General features: G+C 33.1%; 1 protein-coding gene across 1 annotated transcript; it reads left to right on the plus strand.

The window, feature by feature from the left end:
* Positions 1 to 1,224: 1,224 nt before the first annotated feature.
* Positions 1,225 to 18,654, plus strand: LOC133671203 (uncharacterized). The gene is made up of 20 exons (XM_062091875.1): positions 1,225 to 1,442; positions 1,523 to 1,592; positions 1,672 to 1,714; positions 2,351 to 2,428; positions 2,557 to 2,641; positions 2,797 to 2,879; positions 3,366 to 3,423; positions 4,567 to 4,677; positions 5,802 to 5,859; positions 6,110 to 6,206; positions 6,667 to 6,702; positions 9,486 to 9,622; positions 9,856 to 9,926; positions 10,033 to 10,086; positions 11,028 to 11,170; positions 11,692 to 11,826; positions 12,771 to 13,004; positions 13,897 to 13,956; positions 14,388 to 14,648; positions 18,294 to 18,654. Exons 1-20 carry the CDS (start codon positions 1,325 to 1,327, stop codon positions 18,420 to 18,422), a joined length of 2,061 nt encoding a protein of 686 aa, XP_061947859.1. The 5' UTR covers positions 1,225 to 1,324; the 3' UTR covers positions 18,423 to 18,654.
* The last annotated feature ends 430 nt before the right edge of the window (positions 18,655 to 19,084 follow it).

Raw genomic sequence — 19,084 nt, forward strand, 5'->3', positions numbered from 1 at the left:
TAGTTATGGAAGCTAGTTAATTATTTCATGGAAATTTAGCCCTATATATATACTACTAGTATTAAAATCTTGGATTATTCAACAGATAACCATTAATTAGCTAACAAAAAAATCAGGACTTTTCTCCTCTCGTTTTTCCCTTCATGTAATAGATGTTCAATCCTCGAAAGGAGCTTGTTATTGCACAAAAACCAGGCATGGAGGGATGTGTTCATGGGGGCAGGCGCAAGCCATGATACAAAAGGAAACGATATGAGATCCTGTGTGTGGTAGGAGATATAAATACGAAGGGATGTTTTGTCTAACAACTAAAGTTTATTTTCTTACATTAGGTTTGTTTTATGAAAAATATTTTCCTTTATTTGTTAGTGAGAAACAAATACTGAAATATAAATTAATATAAAAAAATTTATAATCAAATTTAATCTAACAAGACAAAGAAAGTTTACACTTTAATACTCAATTAAGTATTTTAATTATCATTAATAGTGCTAACATCACCACCACTACAATAACAATTATTATTTTAACACTAATATAACTGTTATTTTATTATTATCTTATTATAAATTTTTTATTATCATCGCTATAATAATTACCAATATTATAATAATAATTATTTTTATTATTATTATTAATATTGTTGTTATTATAATTATAAATATTATCAGTACAACTATCCCTAGTATTATCGCTACCTTCAATTATAATTTTTCTCATCTTATTACCATTAATAAAATATTATTTATTTTATGGGAAAATTATTTTCTTATCAATTTGTTTTTCCAAATTTAGCCATCTGTTTTAGACTCTAGCAATAAAGAATGTGACAGGGGAAGGAATTCAAGTTTTATCTTTAAAAAAAAAAATTATCAGACGAGAAAAGCACTAGACAGAGAACGATGTGTGTTAATTTTACTTGACCAAAATGCCATGCAAATGGTGGCTCACAATTTTGGCTTGTGGCTTCAACACCATAGCCCTTGACCATCCAACTGAGCCGATAAAAGCTTCGAGTGGGCTGGGTTAATTGCTTTTGGACTGGCAGTGGTTCTTGCCACTGGATGGTAGTTTGGGCCGTGTGCTATGGCTTTGTAAGGTTGGGCTTGTTAGCCCAATATTAATTTTCAAAGGCCCATCAATTCAAAAAATTACATACTATAAGGCCCACTCATACTCGAGTTTTTAAAATCACAACTACGTCGTTCATATTCAAATATAAAACTTCTGTACTGTATATTCTTTTTTCTAGCTGTCACTTCCCATTTTTCACTTCTTTAACGGTTTGCAGTTCGGCGAAGCACCCTGCCATCAGAAAGCGGCGATGTCGTCAATGGCATCGAAGATCAAAGCCTACAGCGTCCCTGTCTTCCTATTTTCCCTCTCTGTCTTCTACCAGCTCGTCGTCCTTCCTCGATCCTTCCCTGCCTCTCATTACGACGGTATTGAGTTACTTGTGTCCTCCTTGTATCTGTATACTATCAATTGCATTTCTGATTGTTTCTTTTGTAAACGAACGTAGTTCTGGGGATAAAGCGGTATAGTTCTGTTGAGGAAGTGAAAGAAGCATACGACAAGATGTCTTCTAAATGGTATTAATTCTTTCAATTCTATGAATTATTTATTTAATTATTTTTTAATTTAATTAGCATCAGTCGTAATTAATTTCAGGAATTCAGAAACGGGAATTCCTGTCACTAGTGATTTTATAAAGGTAATCTAATTTCTTGTTTTTTTCTCCTTTCAAGTTTTAATTATGAAGTACTGTATCATTCTACTTGCCAAGTGGGTTGGATGGTATCTACAGGTAAAGTTGGGTTGAGGTGTTAGTATTACCATCCTTGAAAGGCTGGTTCCCCATGATTAGTGTTTGAAGCAGCGAGGAAAAGTTTTTAAATGTGAGGAGGGGTGAAAATATGGGAAAACAATTATGGAAATTGTGATCGCAAGTTTTGAGATGCACTTTGCAGAAGTTTTCAAACTGTTTAGAAGTACTCATTCTCACGTGAGTTTCAGTACACTGCTTCAGATGTAATTCATATAATTAATAAACTGGAAAGTGTTCTTTGGTACATGTTAAGCTTTCAGAAGCAACGAGCCTATTGAAAATCAAGTTTTTCAAGATTTCTCCACTAGTTGGCTACAGACTGATAATAAAAATGACATAATGTATAAGATCTCTTTCTGCATGCCTTTTTAGATGACAAAAGCTCAATCAGGTTACTACAACTCTAGCAATTATATCTCTTCTTCTTGTCTGATATGCTGATTCTGCAACTTTATTACTGGTATGTGATGGGTTATTGTTATGTTTTTTGGTGAATTGTTTTCTAATATGTGGTTATTCCAGATCCAATATGCTTATGAGCTGCTGACGAATCCTTTATGGAAAAGGGACTATGACATATTTGGCATTGATGAGCAAGCTGTGAGTAGTTAACTCTTGCACCATCGATTACTATGTCCAGTTTTTTTTCCCCTATATTCCTCGAACTACTTTGTCTGATCTAGATCATGAGTTTTTTTCCGTAAGTGACTAGATTTTCCTGGCTGCAGCATATTATGGACAAGATTAACTTGCAATATGCTGGGGAAAGCATTTCAGGAATAGATCTTCCATTACTAGAAACTACTACTTTTGGTTAGTCAATATGCTACTACTTTTTGTTATCAGACCTTCAATTCACTTTGTATTAACTTTTCTTCTCGGTTTTGTTTTCTATTGTAACTAGATTGTTTCTATGTGTATGATTTTGACTCTTGGCTGATGAATGAATAATCTTGTCTTTCCTTCAGATCTTGGATTTCACACATTTAATGAGTTTACATCTCAAGAGTTTGCACCTATGTTTGATAGCTCTAAACCATGGCTGGTTCTGGTATGCTTGATTTCTAGAGCATTTTAATATACTATTTCTGCAGATTAGTTTTTCCATGCTATGGGATGATATTGATGTCAAATTGATACCTTGTTCTGTAACTTGTAAGTGGAATTGATTTTCTAAAATGTGTATCATTTTCAAGTATTATTACTTTTCTAGCTTTTGAAGACAGGAAACTACCAACACATAGTATTTGGAATTTTTTTTTTATTTACACTTATTTTCTCATTAAAAAAAATGATTTCTACTTGATTCTTGATGTAGTGTGGAAAGAGGAAAGCAACACAAACAGAAGTATGGCTGAAATATCAATAAAATTAATTGGAACAATAAAAGAAGAAGAAGAAGAAGATTGATGGGGGGAGAGAAAGAGAGAGAGAGATGATTCTTCCACATGTCCTTTGTAGGTGGTTTAGATTTTAATTAATATCAATTCTTGCCAAGTTTTTGTTAACAATATTGTTTGTGGAAATTTCAATTCAGGTATATTCACTTGGGAGCAAGAGATGTGCTCAATTCTTTTCTTCGTGGATCGATATCAGTATGTTTGTCATTTGCTAAATTATCAAAGTTTTAGTTAAAATCTGGGTTGATCGGTCATTTTGTGTAATTGTATCTCTTATTATGCTTATTTATTTATATGTTTCTTCAAAAAGATTTATGTTTGTTGATAACCTGCTGAATTTTATGTCTTACATTTCTGATTTATCATTTGTACTTAGAACCTTTCTTATATCCCTTCTTGAACTCTCATCTAGACTTGTAACCTTAGCTGTCTGGATTCTTGATTTACCTCTTCTGAAGTTTTATTCCAATTCTGGTTTTGTCATTCTGATTTTTTTCTCATTATCAATAATCGAACAGCTCAATAATATGGATAAATTAGTTATTCATATGCCTCTCATTCATGGAATCCAATTCTATGTCTCTCATTCATGGAATCCAAATGAAACACTAACTCATGTGGTGGTATCTTAAATATTTGTTTATCCATTTGGACCTAGTTTGCTCCATGCAACTAAGATAAGCTTTATACTTCTTGGCCTCTTGATAAAAAGTCTAAAATATGTCATATATCTCAGTGTGCATCCTTTCTAATACATTGTAAACAGGATATCATCACTTCTTTTGAAGTTTAAAGTTTGTGGACTTGAGTGTCTAATCCAAGCAAAAACTGCTCAACAATATTTGGACAATTGAACCAGAAAAGTTTAGGTAGAACCGCATCTAAATGTTGGCTAGGTAAACCTCTTGTAGTAGTAGTTATGAACCTTGTAGACCATCCCCATGTGGTGGTGAGGGGAGGGTACCAATTGGTAGAAAAAAACCATCAACCCCTTGGTGTTATCCTGTACTTGGAAGAAGAAGTAGAAAAAAGGAATAAATATAGTGAAATTTTGATTCTTCATCATCGTGTTGGGTTATTTTTAAAAGTTTTAGCTGATTATAAATAGATAAAGAAACTAGGTTTGAGGTATCTCGGAAGTTTAAGACAACTTTTAAGTTTTTTTTTCAATCTAATTCAATGTTGACTTTCTTGGAATCATTATCTTAAAAGACTTATGTTGCTTTTTACTTTTTCCTAATGATCCATCTCTTATCTATTTTGAAATTTTTTTAAGAGATCAATTTCAGTATGATTCACCATTTGCTATTTCATTTTTCTATCTGCTTTGGCATTCAGCTGGTCTGTTGGATGGTGTTGCCGGTGTTGGTATTTTGGAACTTGGCGAGCTTCAACTTGCAATATCTCTTGCTGAGAGAAAGCCAACTGGAAACTTTTTCTTTCGGAATGGTGAGTGTTACTTTTAGTCATTATTCTACTCCTTTAATTGAACAAGTGTAAAACAATGAACCAAAAAAAAAGAGAACAATTCAATGGATGCAATGTAAAATGATTAGAAATGCTAGTTTATTCTTTGATATACAGATGGATTGGATTGGCAGACAGAAAATGAGTACAAGTCACAACATAATATAAATTCTGCTCCTTTCTGTCTATGTTATATGTTGACATTGTTTGTTCCATGCCAAAAGCTTCCTTGAAGGCGATTATGTTGTGAATTTCTCATGCTTCTGTAATAGGTTGATGCTTAGCATATTGCTGAGCTGGAGAGCAACCTTGTTACTACCTTCCGTGCTAGACTTTTCTTTTATTCTCTCCCTTCCATGAAAGATGTCCTGTTTGACCAGGAATAGCTAATAAATTTTGTGCCAATCATTTTTTTTATTTCCAGATTTGTCCTAACAGATAAGTAGTTGGAGAAAAAGTGTGGAATTTAATTTTTAGTGAGGGAAGAAATAGGGGAGAGAATTAATATTTGACTTTTTGATAATGGACAGATCTTTTGGATAGAACAAAGGCAAAGGAGTATGCCCATTGTGGGATGGAGGGAGTAGTACTTAGATTGGTCATTAAAGTACTAGTCAGAAGAATTAAATCAATTAAGTCAATATTTCATTTTTTTTATTTCCAGATTTGTCCTAACAGATAAGTAGTTGGAGAAAAAGTGTGGAATTTAATTTTTAGTGAGTGAAGAAATAGGGGAGAGAATTAATATTTGACTTTTTGATAATGGACACATCTTTTGGATAGAACAAAAAGCAAAGGAGTATGCCCATTGTGGGATGGAGGGAGCAGTACTTAGATTGGTCATTAAAGTACTGGTCAGAAGAATTAAATGAATTAAGTTAATATTTGATGCCAGAAATTTTTTATTCTTGCATCTCTGAACTCATTTGATCCTTTATGCCAAGACACCTTTATTATTTGCATTTATGCATAGTTTTTATTTATATATTGGCAATATCTTATTCTTGATTTGATGTGTGCCTCTCAAATTGCATGTACTTTTGCTGAATAACTTTAGCTTCAGCATAACTTGTTTCTTATTTTTAATTTGATGGAAATGCTTACAGGACTTCCTTCGCTTGTTGCTTTTCCATCGGGCTGCAAAGCATCAGCTTGTCTTGTTAGGTAGGTTGAAAATTAGAGATTGAATTAAAAAGTGAGAAAATATAAAAAAAATCACACTGCAAAGCAATTAAAAAAGATGGTTCAGTGAAGGGAGAGAAATTTAAAATTTTGGAGTCAATTTTAGAACCTTTAAGACTCTGCATTTCATTTGATACCAGCAATATCAAAATCTCTTAAGGTGTTATACAGCTCCAAGTAATATTTAACTGACTTGACAATAGCATAGTACTAAAGTTGGTTTTCGTGCTAGGTTTGAGGGTGATCTCTCCACTGATGCAGTCATTGATTGGTTTGCAACAAATGTGCTGGGTTTACCTCGCATTTTATACTATTCAAAGGAATCACTGGTAATTCAAGGCACTTGCTTATCATAATCATTTTTAATGACAAATTTGTTTTTCTTGCTTTCTATTATTTCGACTGAAGAAAGGTTTTTGCATGAGTCAAAGCATCATGTTGTAACATGAGAGAACCTGTGTGAAGAAAAAGTCATCAAAATGAACCACAACATTGCATTCTCAAGTAAATTTGTGGGTCATGTGTTGCACAAGCTATCTGTCACCATATGTCTTCTAGCTCTTTCTGCATGGTTATTTTAGACAACCTGCTGGATTTTTTGAGTTGCTTAATTATTTTTCATTGTTACTAACCATATTGATACATAATGCTGAAATCACTCTTTATCATTATATTCTATGCAAGTAAAAGGCATTACTATGTTTCCTTTCTTGTTTCATATATATTATCTTTCTTTTGTCTCCTAGTCTCTTTACTGCTTGAATGATATGAAACTTCATTATAATACAGGGACAAAATTTTCTGGCAAAAAGTGGTCCCCACAAGGTAAATTCTTTTTCAAGTTAATTTTATCATTCAATCTATTATTTACAATGTTATCATCTCGATTTTATATGATTCTTCTCTTCAAATTTGGTTGGTGGTCAAGTTTGTGTTGAAATTAATGAGTTAACTAGTCATTTCTTGAGACATTGTGATAAAACTTGTCTGTAATTTGGACTTCAAATTTTCGAGAAATATTTTTGTTTTTGAACTTATCAGAGGATTTATTAATCTCTCAATTTCTGCTGCTTCCATGATAGATTGTCATGGAGGAAGAAGCTTGAAGTGATTTTTTACGTGCTTGCCTGTCATGATAATTTATGTTGCTAATGCTATATTTTTTTAACTCGGGCCTTACTCATGTTGTTTGGCTAATTTATGTTGCTAATTCTATATTCTAAAATGAAATCCATTAGCAATGTGGTCCCTTCATCAACTGCTGTTAATAATGATGTTTACATGTCTTACTTTAGTTGTTACATGATAAAATTAAGACTAAATTAAAGGGAATTAAATAAAAAGTTCAAAAAAAAAAAGTTTTTATAAAATTAAATGAAGACATCATAAAGAACCAAAATTATGAATACAACCCCCCCACCCACCCACCCACCCAATAATAATAATAAAAAAACCTCCCTCTCAAATCACTTTCCTCTAGTTATCATCCTTCCTCTCTTTCTTCACCACAGCGACCACCCTCTTTCATCACCATCACTTCCCTATGCATTTTGTCGTTACTGAGCTCTTTATTTCACATCCCAGCAGTTGGCCTTGCTATCTCTCTTGTCATTACCCTAGCCTCACAATCTCTCTCATCACATTGAACTCTATCCTTCATAACCAGCAATTTCTTCGAACACCCAAAAGCCTTTGATCATGCACAACACACCTCTCACACATTATTGACACAATAAATTATTGCTTAATTCAGATATTGCAGCCTTGTCCACTGGTTTTAGGTTCTTGTTGAAGAGGAAAAGAATGGGTGTATATTCTTGAGACTTTGAATATTTTGAATGATTGCTTTTTTGGACCTTTTAAATCAGAGAACAATGATTTTGATGGTTTTTGATGAGGTTTAAGGGCGCTACTAGCTTGTGAAATTTTTTATACATTACCTTTTCTAATAGGATAATATTAATTGAGGAAAGATAACACTTTTAATAACACGTCTTAATGGAAAAATAACACTTTTAATAACAGATATGGACAGATGGTCTTAATAGAAAAAATATAGATGGTCCACACTAAGAAATATCAAGAGTAAAGGGATGAAATATATGATTATCTCCATGTTTGTACATTCTCCTAATGGAAAAATAACACTTTTAATAACGGATATGAACATATGGTCTTAATAGAAAAAATATAGATGGTCCTCACTATGAATATCAAAGAGTAAAGGGATGAAATATATGATTATCTTCATGTTTGTACATTCTCCTAACTTCTAAGTTCTTGATAAAATTTGTATCTTGGAATGAGTAAACTGTATGTCATCACTGAATTTGATAATGCCTGTATGATAGTCATGTTAGTTCATGCTAGAAACTCATTTATGTGAAGTTTGGCTTGTTGATTTTGTAATGTTTTTTGTTGATAATATGAAGTACTATTGAATTGACTCTACTGAGCTGAACTCAATATGCAAGCAATGAACTGTGAAATCAGATCTCAAGTAGATTTAGAAACCTGGAAATTAGGTTTTGCACACTAGTGTGATATCTGAATTGGATTCTCGTTTATAACATTTTACCTTTTGGAGTATCTTTTTCTGTGTCATATTAATAATCGAAATTGATGTCATATTTTTTGCTGGATATTTCTTTGTGCTATTATTATGCTTCTACATGTTATTTTATTAATTTCATTGTCATGATGCAAGCTTTTTTCTCTATTGACCAAGGACCAACTTTGTGCAGTCAAAGTGAGTATGAACTATGTAGGAATTGTCCAAAAAATTAAGTTAACATAGTATGAATTAAATCTTAGTATGAATTATGTAGGGATGTAATTTTTCTGAGATTTTGATCTTTTTAGAGAAGTAAACATCATGGAATTAACTCCTAGTCATATGAACACAAGAGACTTCAAAAGCAGCTATTTGGTTCAATTATCAATACCTCCAACATGGGTTTTATCATACTGCAATAGATTAGAGAGATTTTTGGTACTTATAAAAAGAGGTGCAGTTTTGTTGTGGAGTCAGAAGTTTCTAGTCTCTCGAATCCATCACATTTTTTTCCACAGGTTTAGAATCTATAATCTTCTCTGTTATTTGGTGCTTGCTTTTAATTCCACTTGACAGTCTTCAAGTCTGTAAAAAAAATGCACATTTCGGCATGCATAAATAACATTTTATTGTTTGGATATTTGTCTCGTTGATGGTATCTACATAATTGGAGTGATACACTATATATCAAATAACAAATGCATATGCAGTTCAATGCTTTGATGACAACGAGTATCATTCTTTCTCATTGCTTGACTGAGCCTTGCCAAACACACACTCAATCACTCATGTGATGTGAGGTAACCTTGGTCTTGGTTCCTTTGAACACCTGGCTTTGGTGAAGGTGTGCGGCTAGCCCCTCCATCCCAAATTTTTATAGCAAAAGAGAGAAAAGAAAAGGAAACAGAAAAAAGATAAAAATAGAAACCAATTCTATGGCTAGATGTTAGTAACTTTGAGTTTGATTTGTAATTTTAATATCCATTCTTTGATGTGTATAGCTTTGATGATAACTTTGTAATCGTACTGATGGTTTTGTGCATGTGAATTTTAGGTCAAGGTCATTTTCTTCTCAAAAACAGGAGCCCGTGCTACTCCATTTGTACGCCAGACTGCTAAAAGTTATTGGGCTTATACCTCTTTTGCATTTGTGTTATGGCGGGAGGAGGATTTCTCTGTATGGTGGAATGCGTATGTGGACTACTTCTTTCCCAAACACTGTCCTGTTATTTGTTTGGCCATGGAGCCTGCAATTGTGCATTCAATTTCAGTAACTTGCACAGCCTTTTGCAAATTGAACTAATACCTTCTTTTAACAAATACCACCTGTGCATCTATGATTGTTTAACCTGGAAAAACACTATATTGTTCACTAATTTCTGGCATAACATGCACATTGATGGATTCATATTCATGGGTAACAGATTTGAGGTGGAATCTGCCCCTGCTATTGTTTTTGTGAAAGACTCGGGGGTGAAACCTGTTGTCATCCATGGTATGTCTTTCTTTGATTTTCATACTTGGTTTCGATACCTATAGAACTTTTTGATGTGGTTTCTATGCTTCTTTCAGCTAACTTAGCATTGTATATTGTGTTGCAGGAATGGTCAATAATTCAGAGTTTTTAGATCTTGTTGAAAAAAATAAACAACAAGGTATTTTTCATTATTTTTTTATTACTAGTTGTTTTAGACTTTCAAAATAAACCATTGGTGTTTTGAGTCAATGAGTTGTCATCGCTAACATTACCATTGGATTTTATAAATTTTATAAATAATTTGTAATATTTTCTATGTATTCTTTGCTGGGGAAATCATCATGTTCTGTATGATTGGTTTTTGCTTCCATTATTAAATATTAAATTGACATGACTGCTCTGTATACAAGTAAAGGTTGAAAAATTGTCAAATTTATGAGCTTTATAACTATGATGATATGACTTATAGTCTCTTTGAGATGCACCCGCCTGCTTAAATTAAATTCCATGTATCAATGAGATGCACTCGCCTGCTTAAACTCATCAAGCCTTGAAAACTAATAATTAAAATTGTAGATGCAAGGTTCTCTTATGAGTATATGCATGAGAGGAGATAGTGTGACGTGCAAGTAATGAAACAGAAATAAAGAGAGCTGGAGGATTAGGCAATACTTGGGCAACATCAAACTTCGTTGCCGGTGAGAATGTCAAGTGATGTTGGGAACAGTGGAGAACTAAGTGAATGGATGCAGTAGTGGAGTGGTACTTTGATCTCATATGCATTTTAGAATGGAGATAAAACTGAAATTTGTCATTGTTGTAGTTCTCCCAAGAGTATTGTTTTTCCTTTTCAGTGGAAATTTGGGCTTGTTAAAATCCTAAACGTATTGATAAAGTAATTTGATAATGCAATTTACATACCTGATATCTTCATTGTTCAAGTTATCTTGAGTCTTGAAGGGAAGAATGAAGCAACATTATAATTTTGCATAATTTCAAGCTTTCCGCAAGATGTTGAAACTCTCATATAATATCAGTAATGCTATTTAAACACAACTTGGTATTCAAGCAATGTTTTATATTCAGAGAAGTTAAAGTGATTTTCATGTGCAATTTCAGAACTTCCTCAACTAAGAAGTGCAACATCAATGGAACTTGGCTGTGATGCCCGAGGCCATTCTCGTGCTGGAAATGATACCATATCATGGTATTGTGTTATTCTAGCAGGAAGGCTGGGCCCAGAACTTAACAAGATGCGTGAAGTAAGCATTTTTTAACTTTTTTGTGTTCAAGCTGTAATTGTTTTCTGAAAACTTATTCTACACATTATTCTTTTAATCAACTGGAAGTAGGACTAAAAATCAATGTAGCTAGAAAAGGATTGTAAAGCTTTTAACTGCCATCCTACAATTCAGATGATATCTGTTATAGATTTTCATATCTATTCTTCTATTTGTCTCCAATTTTGTTTATATTATTAAATATTTAATAACATTTTGAATCAATCCTAAGTCCGTGACCTCTTTTCTTTTTCAGCTCTGTAATGTATTTATTTTTAAATTGAAGAGCAGACACAATTAATTAAGAACTAGTTTTGCAATATTTGGATTTTTTTTTCTCAATGGGTTGGGTGAGGGAGCAAAAAGAATAATAAAATGTGCTTTTTATATTGCTTTGTTTCAAATACTCATTTTTTGTCTAATATTCTAATATGAAAAATATTTCCTTCATTGGAAATGCTGCCACTTTTTCTGGAAATTAAGTGAATAAAATAAGTTCATAGATTATGCGCAGGATACAAGAACGATTATCAATAGATAATGAGAGTGAAGCTGATAAAGAGCAACCATTAGCATTGACTGGTGCATTTAAAGGCAAACGATTGACTTTTACTTGGCTTGACGGGGAAGCCCAAGAAGTGAGTTATGTTACATAATCTTCTTTTTCCAAATATGCTGTTGATTTTGCACTTAGTTCAGTTGAACGCAGACACAAAGTGGTAGCAAATGAAAGCAGTTCTGTGTAGATAATTTTTTCTTAAAGCAAATGCATTAGTCATTAAATCTTGTGATTTTAATACCTAGATCCTATGGAATATTTTCTGTGATAATTCTGCCCTATTTACTTGCAGCCCATCTGGGCCACAGTGTATATGTTATTAGGTGGGGATTTTATATACAGCAATGAAGAAATTGACATTAATGTTTTAAAGGAAAAGTAGAATTATCTGTTAGCTTATCTACTGAGAAATTTTTTACCTCAAATTTATGTTCCTTGGACCTGTATAGATACCTCCATTTACGTGTGTTGTTTTAGTATTAAGACTTATTATGAGGTGGGAAAAGTCTTGGGTGGAGTCTTGTCGTGACCAGTTCAAGGCTTCTATGTCTCTCCCAGACCATGCTATGCATCTTAAGAAAAACCTAATCTACTACTTTCCCATCATCCATGAGAACAATACCCATATATGACTTATGACCTTTCTCATGAAAAAGGGAAAGAGACTACATTTTTGTGTGCAAGTTAGGTCAACTGACAAGTTATGGCTCCTTATTGTGGTGTTACAACTTGTAATGATGTATTCTTTGTTTTATCTTTGGAGATGCAATGTTCAAATATAGATGTAGTACAACTGGCTCAAGCACCCTTTTGTAGAAATTATTCTGCCCTATAAAAATAATCTAGCTGTCCTCTCATGGAAATTATTCTTCCCAATAAAAATAATCTTACCCTCCATATCATTTACATATATTGTTGATCAAAGATTCACAGAATTGTATAAATATTGATCACTCAAACAACAGGTGAATATTTTCATTATTCTTGGGCTCAAAGTCACTAACAGTTCTGATTTTCATCCAGAAATATTGTTCCTACTACCTTCATTCAGAAACCAGCTATGATACGTGTGGACCAAGGAGGGATTTGATTGATGTACCTAAGTTATTTATTGTGCGCTATAAAAGGAATGCTTCTGAGGATAATATCAAGGTTGATACAAAGCCAAAGAATATATTTAATGTATTTGAAGATGTGGACGTGGATCCTGCATCACAACTTGTTGCCAAATACAATGGCTCAGATGAAATTTCACAGGTATAGCCCTTCTCTGAGGATTTGTTGGCTACTTTCATTACTTCTTTAGTTCAATATTTTGATCTTTGCAAAAACCCTCAGTTTAGAATTTAAGACCATGTCTTTGCTCCAAGAGTTCTTTGCACGTGTTTCTAATTTGGTCCTATGCATTCAAATTGTGTCGACAGTGAGTCAGGTAAACCTTTCAGACATGCTAAGACACATGTAATGATGTGGCTTTTTTTATTTTTTTAAAGGTAAAAAATATCCTTGTAAAGAATTTATATTCAAAAAGAGCATCAAAATATTGTATTGTATCTATAAAACCCCGAATAAAATTTTGGTATTGTACCATTCCTCTTTTCAATTTCTTTCACTATAATCCTCTATGATCCCCCACCACTTCTCTATCTTCAACTTTTAAAAATCCTTTTAAATTGTTACGTCACAAGTTTCTTTGTAAACTTGCATCAATTTTCTTGGAGCCTTGAGTTCCACCTCAGAATGAAAACAATTCTTATTATGTTAGTTTTCACACCATCCCTTGGTTTGGTCCAATATTTTATATTCCTGAAATCCACTTCTGCAATTGCACTTGTGGGTATCGATTATTGGTGAAAACAAGACAATAGAGAACAAGAAAAGGATAACGCAAAGTTATAGGAAAGATATCTAGTAGTATCCTGTGAACGATTTGATGAGTATATGAAGTCTTTTACCGTGGCTCCAGATGGGTTAACTGTGGGGGGGGGGGGGGGGTTGGGGGCGGTCCTGGGGCTTGGTTTTTTTATCATATATTTAATCATTTCTGTCTATTTTGTTGGGGAAGGTTTCAAATGGCAGGCAATTATTGCGTAGACTCACCTTTTCCATTTTTTTTTCTCCGTGTTTTTTTTTATTTATTTTGGTACAGATCATGCTATGGATGTCTGAAATAATCAGGGATGGTGACACCAGGAATCTGCCCTTCTATGTAAGCCACATAATTTTTGGCCTTGGCCAACGCTGTAAAGCAGCCTTATTTGTGACATTCACTTCAAAGCGGGGATCTCCATTATGAAGTGTGGCTCTAAATTGCATATCTAGTGTAATATACAGTGGTATAATGGTATGGAATAGACTAGTGCATTTCAACTTTTGCTGGTAAAGTTAATCTGGCACTGCACAGAAACCAGACCCCTTTTAACTTTAGCTTGATCCTACAGTGGGATCGAGCACTTCACGAAGGGGTGTGAGTAGACCCCTTGCCTTATTATTATATATGTGCAAACACTGTTTCATGAAGCCTCTACATGGTTTAGTGGTGATATTTGGATGTGAAAACGTTCTTTTGGAACATCAGTAGATGCTTCTCTTTAAAACATTCAATTCAATTGCTCACACATTTATCCATTTTCAATGCAGAGATCAAAAACTCCTGCTCTTATTCCTGAGGATTCAGAGCCTATCTGGTCAAGAGGTGCCCAAAGCATCTTTTCCAAAAGCATAGGAATCAAGCAGAGGATCTACAACAATATTAGCAGAATTTACGATTATCTAGGGGATCCAAGAATTGGCCCAATATTACTTTTGGGAGCCTTGATGTCGTTTGGTACCATATGGTTGATTAGGAGCCAATCAACTCATCCTACTCAAGCAAGTCAGCCAAGCCAGTCAAATGCGAAGGTAAGTGATGACACTTAAAAGTGTCTGCCTGTGAATGCTAGTCAGCTTGTGTGTGTACATGTTTTTCATGACATATGCAATTGCAAGTAGGTGCATGAATGGTTAGGTATGGGTGGGTCCAAGATGGGTAAGTTTACTCTTAACGTCTCACCTCTTTGGTCCCGTTCATTTTTTAAATGGTACCTATGTCCCTAGCTCTGCTCGTTAATATTCCTTTTCAGTGTCATCACTCAACAATCAACCTAACGTTACAATAATCCATAATTTCATATAAAAAAACAAATCCCTTAAAAACTTTAATTGACTACAATGACGTTATTGCTGATATCTCGATTTTCGTATTACTTACTCCACAATAGTTGGTATTATATGGGCAAAGCATAAGTATCTAGTTTTTGGTCCTGCATGCATATGCTTTATAAAATGCTAATAAAAGATATGGAAGTTAGGGAGAAAGTTCCCAGCCTAAATATTCTATATGGATTGGTATTTTTCACTTCAATGTTACTCACTTTTTTTTACCTTGACATGTTTATTTCACATATAATACTTGTATGCAATAATTCAAACAGCTTAAAGATTTGTTAAAAGTGTTAATAGAAACTTAAAACAGCTCACTTCACCCAAAAATCTAACATGGATTATTACTCTATTAGACTAGCTTTTGATCTCCACTCTTTTCAACCCTAAGATGAATTAAAAGATAAATAATTGAGAAAAATAATACTATTGACTGCATGTTACAATATATAATGTCAGGTTACTCCTTGATAGATATATGAATTTTTATTAAAAAGTACCAATAATTCTGTCACCTTTAAAAGTTTGTTTCACTTAAGATAAACAATTTATTATATAAGTCTAAAGTAAAACTACAATTAAATAATTTATCTAGATACTATCCTGTTCTATTTGTTGTGTTGTCCTTTTATATGCAATGATTCTAGTTTAAGAGAAAGAAAAGACACCACCCAAAACTGATTTCGTGAGTCTTACAAAAATTAATTTTGCACATGATGACGCACCCCACCCCACGAGTGCATCTCATTTTGAAGCAACTTGTGTCTCAAATTAAATATCATTGGTTATTGGTTAGAGAATGTTGTGATTAATAGCCGTAGTCCTCTTTTTATTTAATTTGTTTGTTTTTATAAGAATTTTATGGTTTGGATGATATTATTCTCTATTTCTTTTTAACAATTATTTTTTTGCTTGTTCAATTCATTTATATGGTTTTACTTAAAAAAACTTAAAGTTATGAAATGATAATTTGAATTTGGTGGAAGGAGGAAACAATTGGTCTATTTGATTACCAAGCAACCATAATATGCTGGTTTATCCTATAAAACTCTCTTTTTTATTGGTTTGATTTTTTCATAGATTCATAGATTAATTATTTCGCACATGAAGAGAACAGAAATATTGAAAAATTGGGAAGAGGGTATTTTTGTGAAGATAAGAAGTATGTCTTCTTAGTATAGAAACAAGAAAAAGAGTGTTGATAAATAGAAAAACCTTTCATAACATTAGAAACTCATGAAACTTGAGTAATCCACTGTTGTAAAACTGAAAATGGCTTCACTGACGATAATTATTGTTAAAGTAGCAGAATATCGATTAAATGAAAGTTTTATTAAAGTTAAAGAGGACGTTAAATAATTCAATTCAAAGAAACCTTTTTATATATTCCTATGTTGAGGATGTAACATTTCAATCTCCCTAGCCACAGAAGGTATGATGACTTTTTATTGTTATCGAATTAGTATTGATTTTATTTTATTTTCACTGAATTGAATTGAATTGCTATATTATTTTTTTACTTAAAAGATGTCATTTAAAAAAAACTAATCGATACAATTATGAAGCATGTGCCATGCAAGTTGTATAAAAGTTGTTTATGATTGTCCCTTTGACCAAAATTTAAACTTGGTTGACCACCCTGACCCTGTTCATTGAAGTTTTGTTAAATATTCACCAGCTTGCTTTAATCAATTTTTCATTTAACTACTGCCACCACCGAACATTTACCACCACCATTATTACTAACGTTTCAATCACTTGCCCGACTATCAACACTCCTACCTTAAGAATTATGATCCACCAAAAAACCACCACTGCCCCTCAACCTCCTACCACAATGCCACCACCACATTATCATACTACTACAATCACCTATAGTATAACCACCAAATCACCAGCACTTACCTCCTCCATTGTGACTTCCATTTTTCTTGCATTATCACTGCCTCCATCAATACATTTTGCAATACTTGAGTTCGTAACTACTCGAGTAGCAATTATAGTTTGAGTATTTTATAAATCTTCTTTGCACCACCACCTCCTCAACCAACACTGTTGTGCTACCTACACCATTTACAATCAACTTTGATCATTGGTAATGGTATTTGTGGTGATGCTGGTGGAGATGGAAGAGGCAGTGAAGGGGGTTGTGGATGGCAGTGGCAGAGTGGTGCAGGGGGGGATTAAGTAGTTTTAGCCTAATGGTCAAACATGGTCAAAGATTGTCAAAGCTGGACTAGTTGGTTGAGATTATGATAGTCAACCTAGTCAAGAAAGGTCTACTTTGTCAAGTCGATGTTTGGTCAAATTGGATACATGAGTGCAACTATTGATAGAAAATCTCAGGCTGTGTTTACTTTTAGAAAATTGTGTTTTTGTTTCCATCTCTAGTTTTCTTATATACTCAAATGATTTTTTTTTCATGGAAGATAAGGAAACATATTCACTAAATACAAATCTTCCAAATTTGAAAACAAGGGCCTTGTTTGGCCAATGGAGGAGGTAAGTGCTGGTTATTTTAAATTGAAAATATTAAAAGGAATGATCATAAAATATTAGGTGAACCAAACAAGGTGTTTTTTTATATAATAGAGAATTTTAAAAACAACCATTTTGTTGTTTTTCTTCTTTCGAGAAGAATTTAAAAAAACACATTTTTCTAACAACATATTTTCCGGTTAGTGTATGCTTCTATTTCTTAGATAATTTCTATGAAAAATTGAAAACATTTACACAGGCGCAACCTTAATATTGCAAATGGCAAGGGGGTTAATCGGCAACAAAACTTATCTAAACCTTATAATTTCGTGACTATAACATGACCATATATATACCATTATATTGTAGGTGACTCATTTATAAAACATTATTGTATATTGTTGCCTATCCATTTGTGACATGCACCAATGTACCCTACATTGTTTAGATATGGATGCCTTATCTATGCGCAACGAGAAAGAGGATGAAATGAAATAAATCTTTTTTGTTTGTATCATGCCATAGAATATGCAGAATATGATAGTTATCTCCAGCAATTTTTGCTAGCACAGGCGAAAGTTGTGCTTGTTAATCCTAGCAAGTTGCAAACAATATTCATTCTTCGTATAATTGTTAATCCTTTGAATCTTATTTCCAAATAGAACTCGAACTGTTTTCATTGTTGTAATTCTTTGTCTTATTCTTGATTTATCCTTTCAACTATCCATTTAGTTGCTTCAACTCTATGTGATGCATATGTTATTGCTGTTTGCTTGTGCTTCACCTTTGTATCTTGCCTTTTGATTCTAATGTCCAATCTTTCTGTCTAAAACACTTTGAGAAAATCCTTGATGTGTATGTCTCTAGGATGAAACTAGAGCGAGGCGGAGAGATAGAGCAAAACACGCAGCAAAGAAAGATCGACCTCCTTCCATAACTGATAGTGAACCAAAAGGTGCTTACCAGATGCCACTGTCAGACTCTGAATCTGAGTAGCAAGCACAGCAATAGAGAAAGGAAGTTACCACAGGTCGTTTTTTTTTTCTTAGCTGAAGTCACAAGTAGCTGTTTAAAAATTTCCTAATCAGAACTACCCCCCCCCCCCCAACATAGCATCAATAAAATGAATTTGCACCCTGGAAACAGGGTGTTTGAGTAGGGATCTTGATGTGAGAGAGAAGAGGACAACTCTTGATTTACTTAATATTATCTCTTTTTTCTTTTACCATTGGAACCCTCTCTCCGTGTATGAAGCTTTTGGATCCATTTTGGTAGGTTTGATTCTAGCAACAAACTAAGCAATAGCCATGAAAATGGAAACTGAATTTTTGTTTTTTATTTATGCATTTATGTTTTTTTTTCTTGTTTTAGGTCTTTATAATTTTAAAAAAAAAAATCCTGAGATTCAGTTTTCATTTTCAAATTGGTAGGTTAAATATGGAGACCAATCATACCAAAAATAAATAAATAAATAAAATAAAATTGATGTGTCCATTTACATTGTTTGATATTGTAGCGTAGTGGCTACTTTATTCTTTCTAGAAATTTATGTGCTAATATCTCCTTTGTTTTTCCATTTTTCTTCCTTTTTTTATTTTATTTTATTCTATTTTATAGCACCTTTATATCTTTATATGCTATTCTAACCCTCCAAAAGT

This window comes from Populus nigra, chromosome 13 (assembly GCF_951802175.1).
Source record: "Populus nigra chromosome 13, ddPopNigr1.1, whole genome shotgun sequence".
Taxonomy (NCBI): Eukaryota; Viridiplantae; Streptophyta; class Magnoliopsida; order Malpighiales; family Salicaceae; genus Populus; species Populus nigra.

What these genes read in the sequence shown, in the direction of transcription:
- LOC133671203 (XM_062091875.1), top strand. Translation starts at nt 1,325, where the DNA reads ATGTCGTCAATGGCATCGAAGATCAAAGCCTACAGCGTCCCTGTCTTC. An exon ending in TGAAAAAAATAAACAACAAG is followed by an intron (nt 10,087 to 11,027) that starts GTATTTTTCATT and finishes GTGCAATTTCAG; the next exon opens with AACTTCCTCAACTAAGAAGT. An exon ending in GCTCAGATGAAATTTCACAG is followed by an intron (nt 13,005 to 13,896) that starts GTATAGCCCTTC and finishes ATTTTGGTACAG; the next exon opens with ATCATGCTATGGATGTCTGA.